Here is a 10,101-nt window from a genome sequence, read left to right on the forward strand (position 1 = left end):
TCAGCAGTTCAGTCTGTGGTATGGTACAGTAGACACTAAATTGAATTCACTTCAGTTTAAAAAGAAACAAACAGTACTGATGTTATCTTTTTTTTAACCAGTGAAATTGGTCTACATCATGTAGACAACAAATAAATAATTAACTAATTAATTAGTAAATAAAAATATAAATTCATTAAGTTAATGTAAAACACTATTCACTTGCAATAAACAGAAGTATGGAAGAAATACAGATTAATGTGACAAACTGTGTTGCAATGCAGGCACTGCAAAAGATCTGGAACCACAAAAGATAGCATGATTGACCAAGATATCACAAGCTGCATATTCACACTACAAAAAGGATGTGGTCATAAAGGTCAAGATAAGAATAAAGGTGACAGTGTTCTAGACATGCAAGCAAATGATGACAAATCTAGGATGTAGTGAAAAGAAGTGACGTTGTTATTTTACATTCTGTCAGTGGTCTGCAAGCATTCACTGAATTTAGCTGCTTCATAAAATAACGCATAAAGACATGCTAGAATTAAAGCCTGTATGCTAGCTTTGGTTTTCAAGTCAATAATATTTACTATTTTTGAAATTTTAATTGCATTTTATTCACACTTACCTACAATCAAAGACCAAATTTATGATGGAAGAGGTCAATCTGAAAAATTGCAAATGGTATCCACCCTTATGCAGTATACCGAGTTACAAAAGTCCTTCTAACGTCTTCATGTCTGGGAAACTTACAAAATTACATTTATCATTTTCTTTTTTTTTTTCTTTTTTCTTTTTTTTTCTCTTTTGTCTTTTTCCTTCCAGTGTTTAACCTGACAAATAATAAAGGCTTAGAAACTCTGATTAAAAAAACAAACAAAGCAAAACAAACAAAAATAGTAATTATATCCCCTAACCCAATAAAGATAAAGCCTCTGCTTCTACTGACTCTTAATGCTGTCACAGTGTTATTCAATATCTTAGAGAAATTAAGGTCAGACTCAGTGTAGCCAACTTTATTAACATTTATCAATTTTCTACTAAATACAGCCAAAATGTCATAACTGTGAGTTTGGGAAAGCACAGTTGAAGTTCAAATCTTATCTGGTTTGTGGTTTTTGTGGTTCATCTAGTTTGCTGCTGAAGATTATGCAAAAGTTGTCAAAAGTTTCCAAAGCAAAGTATCATGGTTTTACATCAGCCTTCTTGAACTTTAGCTCACTAAATGAATCTAAATCTGTTATTGCAAGTAAGATATTCTCACAAAATGCGTGTGGGTTCATTTATTACAACAAGCCTGGAGTAAACACCTGAAAAAAATAAGAGTGAGAGCTAAACAGCTTTTAAAATTCACTGGGGTTTGTACATTGCTTATTTAAGTGTCCAATAAAGTGTTATCTATGCAGAATAGTGTAAACCTGCAAAATTTAATTACCAACTGGATTACTAGTTATGAGCTGAAAATAAGTGAGAAGTGTCTGATATGACACCAAGTGTTTACTGGATAAAAATTGTGTTTTTCTCATTCGGTTGGCAGTAAATAATAAAGAAATAAGATTTATTGAGTGAAAATAGCTTTTCACTTCACAGCAGTTGACTCTAATAATAAATTAAATACTAGTTCAAACAAATTGCTGTCTAAATATATTTCATTTATGATGCTGTTTTTACCTTTATGGAACCGGATGATATTTGCTGTTAATCTACTAATTGTTTTAAGTAGTGCATCTTTCTGTAACTGAATTAGTTGATATAACATGTAATGGTCCTAAAGATCTTTGAAGATAAATAACGTATTAAGACATAAATTCAAACTGAGTCAACTATTTAACTTTAATGGCCCAACTCGTTACAACTTGACAAGTTATATGGTACTCCTGAACAAACGCATTCAAGTTGAGCCAGCTATTTATCTACAAGCAGTCATCTGGTTTTATTTTGTAAAACCAAGAGGAAGACACATTTGGTAAGTAAATACTACAAAAAGTTTCTTTTAAATACACGTAGCAGTTTTAATCCTCTAGTTTTAGCAACGTTATCAGATTGCCAGGCAGCCTGAAAGACTTTTTAATTAAAACATTAACACAGAATCGATTCATTTTCTTTTACTTTCTGAATAATATCAATGCTACTTTTCATGAAATATTTTCCAGCTCTCTTTGTTTTAGTAATATGCAATGTTCAAACCTACAAATGTCTTTCATCAGAGTTTTCATATCTTATTTCAAAGGGATGTCAATTTCACCATGCTTTCTATTCTATATAATAAGAAAATGTCAATAGTTAATGTACAGTTAAAGTACAGACATGTAAGGCTACAAAATTCTTTAACCTGCTTGTATCTGTGAAATTGTTACAATTCAATTTTAAAACAATCACAATGTCTTATCTTTTGCATAGTCTGTTAAAAATAAATAAGGCAATATTTTTCTTTTCCCTCCAATAATCTCCGAACAATGATGAATATCAGACTTTTTTTTAATCGTACTTCAGGAAAACATCTTGATAAGATTCAGGAATAATTACTTTTTGCCATCCGGTAGCTTGTTTACAGAAATTACAATAAATAATATTAGGAATAAAATGCCTTTAACTTGAACACTAAAGGACTGAAAGACTGAAACATAAATTTTACTAAGATGACTTAGGAGACTTAGGAATTACTGTAAGGCGATGACACAATTAAGGAAATGCACTAAAAAGAAGAAAAGAAAAGAACACAAAAATGAAAGATGTGTTGTTGTTTTTATCATGCCACAAGCTTTATTAGAAAGTAGAAAAGCTACAAAATATTGTTGTTTTTGGCCTTTTCAAGCAAAATACTTAAAATGAGAAATGAAATAAACATTAAAGCATACTCAAAAAATTTTTTTTGTCATTTTTGTCAAAACGTCTGCTTACAGATTTATTTATTTTCAGCTTAAGTTTGCAATACATGCCATGGTGAGTCTCTTTGGTTAATCTCGCTTAGTTTTTTCACTTTCATTTATCTATTTATTTTTTGTATACATTAAAAAGATCCTTTTCCTGTTTGCATTGTAGCTGTCTGCAACAAACAAGAGCATTCACATTTGGAGGTACTTTGAGTTATATGATATTTGGAAAAAGTTCATGTTTGTGCCAAATTTACCTAACAGACTAACTATGGGCGGCTATCATGTGGACAGTCTGTAAAAACTAAAATATCATAAAGAAGACGAAGAATGAAATAAAATGGATAATGTTCAAGTAAGTGGTTAACAGTGACAGCAGCTGCCAGATTTAAAAAGCATCAAATATGCCCGTCTCGCTTAGCTGGTACCGCTCGATTTCACTGATTTTTGGTTTCAGATGACTTCATTGTTTTTTTGATCCACTTTAGTTGTTTCTTTGAGAGAAACGAGTAGACCGCAGGTTTTGTCATGCACCCATGAGATCCAAAAGAAGTGACTCCAACCAACATTCCGTAGCACAGCAGTGGTCCTCCTGAATCCCCCTACATCAGCAAGATCAAATATATGATTAAATATATGAACAAAAAAATAAAAAGAACATGCATCTGTCATACTTACATAACAGCTAGAATCGTTTCTTTTGCCAAATGTACCAGCGCAAATCATGTCCCTGGTGATAGAAGGGTCGTGGTTGTAATAATCACAAGAGTTGCACTTCTGTCTGCTGATCACAGCTACATGGCCACCCTTGAGGACATCTGATGTTTCATTGTTTTCAGTTTGTCCCCATCCAGCCACCAGACACCTTCTCCCATCTGCAGGCCTTTTGACTATTTTCCCCAACTGTAAGTATTTCACGGTTTTGGTTATCTCTGCTGGTTTCTTAAGCTAAAAAAAAGAGAAATAAAAAGAAATATTACATATCGATAATGGCTGTCTGTACATTACATTCACAGAGTTGGCCTTAAAGTAAGTCTGTTTGCAGCATTGTTCAAAAGTCATGAACCACCTATTGCTATGAGACACTCAATTATCACCTTACCTTAATTAGCATGAGGTCGTTGCCCTGGAGATAGTGGTAATAGTCAGGATGAGGGAAGAGTTCCTCAACCTCTCGGACCTGCTTGGAACCTTTTTCCTCTTCGTTTATGGAGTGTGCACCTAGGATAACCCACCTCATTCTGACAAATAAAAAAATAAAAAAACTTTAGTGATGACAGTTCACATTGAACTTTTTTTAAGATTTCCTTCCTCTTCGGGGCTAAAATAGGCCATTCAAACACACGAGATATCAAAAGAAAGCCCTGAATGTCCTCTATTTAGGACTTAGGACTAAATATTACAGGAATTAGTAGGATAGCTCAAATAAATATATAGACCAAAAGAAAATGTCCATTACAATCACTGCCACATTTTATTACCTACTTTCTTGTTCCAGTTCTAGAGCAGGTGTAACACGAAATAATTTTGATATTTACTTTTTAAAAGAAATTATTCTTTGCATGTTTGTGGCTGAAGCCTGGAAGGAGTGTGATCAACTTTTTTTTCAGTAATGTACCAAACAGTCAAATCTACTCATGTGTTACAGGCTTCTTCCTAAGAGCTGAGGCTTTTCCTTAAAAAAAGAACCGCAGGTATATCACAGCGATATTTTAAGTGAATGCCAGTTGGATTTCTATCAACATAAGGAAATGCATCAATTATTAATGAGTATATTCAATTTACTCCAACTGCTTCACATATAGCACCAAATCACAACAACAGTCACCTCAAAGCGGGAGGAGAGAGTCAGAAATGAATAATAACAAATGATTAAATGCAGATTGGTGTATAAATACATAAACACAGTGCATCATGGGATGCCCCCCAGCAGCCTAGGCCTATTCCAGTATATGTTTTTTCAAAAAAGCCTATTCTTAAAAGTAGACCAGTGTCTTTCTCATGAATACTGAAAGGGCCTGAAAGTTAAAGGCTCTTTCTCCTGTTCTTTTCTTAAGACCCTTAGGAACCACACGTAAGTCAGCAGTCTGAGAAAGAAGTTCTGTATTGGTAAGTTTTCATAGTAATACTACTATGAGGTCTTTAAAATAATAGACTTGTAAAGCTGCAAAAAGGTTTACACAGACCATATCAGTGATCAGTGTTTACAGACATAATCTGTTTTTTAACCAATATCATTATAATGCACTCACTGTTTCAAAAAAAAAATACTGCAATATTTTGATTTGAAATTTCAAGAAAAGTAACTCGGGTTCGTACTTGGTGCAGTGTGCGGCCGTCAGGACCCATTGTGGATGGATTAATGTCCCGCCACAGAAACTGTTTTTACTTAACAAATAAGTCATAAAAGGGAGTGAGTGTGGCCTGACTTCTCTTCCTCCAATAATCTCAGAACCATGACCTAAAACAAAAAGAAAATATCCAGTCGCATAACAAAATCAGCACATTAAGTCAAGAACAAGTGAGAGAAACAAACACCCGGCATTAATGGCTTTCTAAGACTAAAAAGATATCAGTAATGGGACTTTGTATTCTGTTTATTTACATGAAGGAGACAATTATCAGTAAGTAAATGAAAGTAAAATATAAAACATTACTCACCTGACTGGACGAGGAAGAGAATGCCACATGAGATGAAAACGATGAGGCGCAACATTTCTTGTTATCTGTCTTTAATGTTCACAGTTTTCAAATCTACTTGGATGCACAGCTTAATATTTTGAGCTGAAAGGATGTGGTCTGGACACAGTAATTAATGAGTCAACAAAATGGACACAGCCAATCAAATCCTAAAAACTGTTGGTGTAAATTATTCCTTCTCCACCCCCCAACCCCCCCACCATCACTACAGTTACACTCAATCGACGCACATATACACACACACACACACACACACACCCTTTTGCTATATAGGGGAGGGTTAGTGCAACTCACATTGTCATGAGCAGCAGTCCGGTCACTTAAACTTTCAGCTATACTTTTAAGGGTTTCTGAAAGCTGCTGTGTACTTCAGAAAAAAATAAAGGAAACCGTATGTGCAGAGGTAAATGATAACAAAGACACAATACTTACTGAGAATAGTTGTAGATGCAGTAGTTTCACCAGAGGAATGAAAAGTAATCGCGCAGACAATGTTTAACACTTTTTGTCATTTGTTATTAAGTTACATGCTAGATATTATATGTGTCATATTTGCCAAAAGTGCTATAAATGTGCACTAGTATGTCTTTGTGAATTTGTTTACATGTTTACATGTTAATGTGCTTTTTAATATTGATGCTTGGTTTTATAGTTTTACCTGGATTACAGTGAACTGCGATGAAGACACAAGTGCCAACAAAATATAGTAGAGAACGCCACCTTGTGGTTTAGTATGAAAACTGCGAGGGTCATAAAAGTGTCCCTGTTTTACATTGAAATGTAACATGAGACCTAAAGTAATTTAAATTTAATGTCACCAAGAGGTTAATTCGGCTGTTATCAGCTAACAGGGATGAAGGAACAGCATCACTTAAGAAAAAATGTTTGTCACTTTTTTTGCACTCTTCCTAAGATCCCATTATTCTTTGTTTGTTGATTTCTGTGTTGAGATTACTGTACTTGACTTTTGCAGGAAACCTTTTTATAATAATGTACAACAGACAGAAAGAGAAGGTAGAAAACAAATGAACAAATATTGGTTCTTTGGCATTGTGGTCAGAGGTCAAATTTTCTAAAAAATCTTGTGAACATGAACTCGAGAAACATATCACCTTGGTATTCAAATTGATACCATAGGCCAGGGGTAGGCAACTCCAGGCCTCTAGGGACAGTGTCCTGCAGGTTTTACATGGGTCCTTGATCCAACACAGCTGATTCAAATGGCGAAATTATCTCCTCAACATGTCTTGAAGTTCTGGTAATGAACTAATCATTTGATTCAGGTATTTTGACCCAGGGTGATATCTAAAACCTGCAGGACACCGGCACTCAAGGCCTGGAGTTGTCTACCCCTGCCATTGGCTCATCTGCGACAAATCCCACATGAGTTCAAATCTTAATAATGGTGCCAAGGCTGAGGTCAGAGGTCAGGTTTTCCAAAAATCTCGGGAATGCGATAACTCAAGTAGGTGACCAAAGATTTTCAAATTTATACATAGATGCATCTATTAGGAAACTGAGCAGCCATCAGTATTTTTTATTTCACTTGTTTCATTCTATATGAATGACAAACAAACTCATGAACAGAAACATACAACTGTTACGATCCTGGGTCATTTGACCCAGCGTTTTGAGTTTTAATATATTTTGATGTTTATGGTTTATGTTGAAGTTCATTACGTTATCTAAGTTCATTTGTATTTTGTCTATGTTTCCCTGTTATAGTTCATTGTTTATTAGATTCCCCTTGTGTCTGCACCCATATGTTTCAGTCTCCCTCGCTCTTCGCATGTTTCATGTCTGCGTGTCCTATGTTGTCACTCTTGTGTTTTGTCTGCATCTCATTATGTTTCCTGTTTTATTTTGAAGAGGTCTGGTGTCCTATGTTCATTGTGTTTAGTTTTACTTCCAGTGTGGCATCATTATATTCATTTTAATCAGCTGTTTCCCCATGTGTTTACACTTGACCTGATCACCTCCTGTGTGTCTGCATGTTTTTATTCATTCCTTATCAGGTTGTCTGTGGTTTCTTTTCATGTTTCCAAGTCTTCAGGTTTCAGGGTTTTCTACACTGAACAAAAATATAAACGCAACACTTTTGTTTTTGCTCCCATTCCCCATGGGATGGACGTAGAGACCTAAAATTCATTCCAGATACACAATATAACCATCCCTCCCAAACAGTGGTCACAAATCAGTCCAAATGTGTGGTAGTGGGCACATCTGCTATATTGAGATAATCCATCCCACCTCACAGGTGTGCCACATCAGGATGCTGATCTGACATCATGAGTAGTGCACAGGTGTACCTCAGACTGCCCACAACAAAAGGCCACCCTGGAAGTTTACAGTTTTTTGTTCTATTGGGGGTCTGGGGACCCAGAACCGGTCAGTATCTGGTGTGACCACCATTTGCCTCATGCAGTGCAACACATCGTCGCATGGAGTCTATCAGATTGTCAATTGTGGCCTGTGGAATGTTGGTCCACTCCACTTCAATGGCTGTGCGAGGTTGTTGGATATTCATGGGAACTGGTACACGCTGTCGTATACACCGGTCAAGCACATCCCGAACATGCTCAATGGGTGACATGTCCGGTGAGTATGCTGGCCATGCAAGAACTGGGACATTCTCAGCTGCCATCTGCCCTGAACAATGTGAACCATGATTCATCCGTGAAGCGCACACCTCTCCAACGTGCCAGACGCCATCGAATGTGAGCATTTGCCCACACAAATCTGTTACAGCGACGAGCTGGAGTCAGGTCAAGACCCCGATGAGGACGACGGGCATGCAGTTGAGCGTCCCTGAGACGGTTTCTGACAGTTTGTGCAGAAATTGTTTGGTTGTGCAAACCAATTGTTCCAGCAGCTGTCTGGGTGGCTGGTCTCAGACGATCTTGGAGGTGAACCTGCTGGATGTGGAGGTCCTGGGCTGGTGTGGTTACACAAGGTCTGCGGTTGTGAGGCCGGTTGGATGTGCTGCCATATTCTCTGAAACGCCTGTGGAGACGGCTTATGGTTGAGAAATGAACATTCAATGCACGGGCGACAGATCTGGTTGACATTCCTGCTGTCAGCATGCCAATTGCACGCTCCCTCATTGCTTGTGGCATTTTGCTGTGAGACAAAACTGCACATTCCAGGGTGGCCTTTTGTTGTGGGCAGTCTGAGGTACACCTGTGCACTACTCATGATGTCAGATCAGCATCCTGATGTGGCACACCTGTGAGGTGGGATGGATTATCTCAATATAGCAGATGTGCCCACTACCACACATTTGGACTGATTTGTGACCACTGTTTGGGAGGGATGGTTATATTGTGTATCTGGAATGAATTTTAGGTCTCTACGTCCATCCCATGGGGAATGGGAGCAAAAACAAAAGTGTTGCGTTTATATTTTTGTTCAGTGTATGTTTAACCTTAGTTTACCCAGTTTAGGTTAGTGTTTTAATCAATGGCTCGTTTTCAGTTAATATTAATTTTGTTTCCACGTTTTGCTTTGCTGCATTTGGGTCCTTTATTGTCCACTCCACCCAGTCTGCTTCTGCACACTGTGACAACAGTAAATTCATCATGCAAGATCAAATAACATGCCATTTTCTGGGAGTGCCTTTTAAGTAATATTAGGATTCTGTTATTACTAACAACTAAACACTAATATTTGCCCTAACATGAGTTAGGTGCAGTTTGTGTTTATCTGTGTGTAACACATTTTGAAATACTTGGCTGTCCCAGCGTCACACAAGTCATCACTGGTGAAACTATTGAAAAAGCCATATGATTCCATACTCGTGTTCACTGGTGGACAGTTTAATGACATAACACATAATGTTTAATGATTTGTGAGTAATCCAGTAATGTCTACGGTCATTTCTGATAAATGCATAAAACTTACATGCATAGTGGTATTCCAAAAGTTCCTTATTGTCATCCCTTGTCTACTTATGCCTTCTTGTTCTAATAGCTGACTTTTCATCAGTGTGTCCTGGTTCCTCAACCCCTGATGAAGACCATGTCAGGTGAAGGGAAGTGGACTCAGAGGCATGGCTCGCTGTAGATGTGTAGAATATTTATTTACTGACAGTGAGTAATTAAGTAACGTAATGACTCCAACACTGGCTGCAACCATACCCTAGAATGTGATCGCTGATGTTAGGGTAAATGAATCCTGAAAACAGAAAGTAAAAGTTGAACTACGCTCCTAGTACAGGGCCTGTCATTAGGCCCTGCTCATTTTATGGGATACTCAGTCTTATAATTATTGTTTTGTTTTGTCTTTTTATGTGGTCGCTGTTTATTATGCCTTTATGGACTTTTTTTGTACTTAATGTTACACACATGTTGACAATCTAAACAGTGATATATGCTGCTTTAAAAAAAAACATATCCCCATTCCACATTCCAAAATGTCATGTGACAATCTGATTGGCTTAGGAGTGATGATGTCACAAGGATGTCACAAGGATGTCACAAGGATGTCACAAGGATGTCACAAGGATGTCACAAGGATCCTTTGAAGTTTTTCTATAAATAGGGGTGAG

General features: G+C 36.9%; 1 protein-coding gene across 1 annotated transcript; it reads right to left on the reverse strand.

Annotated features, from left to right (window-relative positions):
* Window positions 1–2,878: 2,878 nt before the first annotated feature.
* Window positions 2,879–5,657, reverse strand: LOC102193280 (granzyme K-like). Its single transcript, XM_005734034.1, has 5 exons — window positions 5,517–5,657; window positions 5,175–5,316; window positions 3,958–4,096; window positions 3,534–3,803; window positions 2,879–3,457 (listed from the first exon to the last, which is right to left on the reverse strand). Exons 1-5 carry the CDS (start codon window positions 5,569–5,571, stop codon window positions 3,293–3,295), a joined length of 771 nt encoding a protein of 256 aa, XP_005734091.1. The 5' UTR covers window positions 5,572–5,657; the 3' UTR covers window positions 2,879–3,292.
* Window positions 5,658–10,101: the final 4,444 nt, after the last annotated feature.

This window comes from Pundamilia nyererei, unplaced genomic scaffold, assembly GCF_000239375.1.
Source record: "Pundamilia nyererei isolate P.nyererei 1_Seehausen unplaced genomic scaffold, PunNye1.0 scaffold00056, whole genome shotgun sequence".
NCBI classification, from domain to species: Eukaryota; Metazoa; Chordata; class Actinopteri; order Cichliformes; family Cichlidae; genus Pundamilia; species Pundamilia nyererei.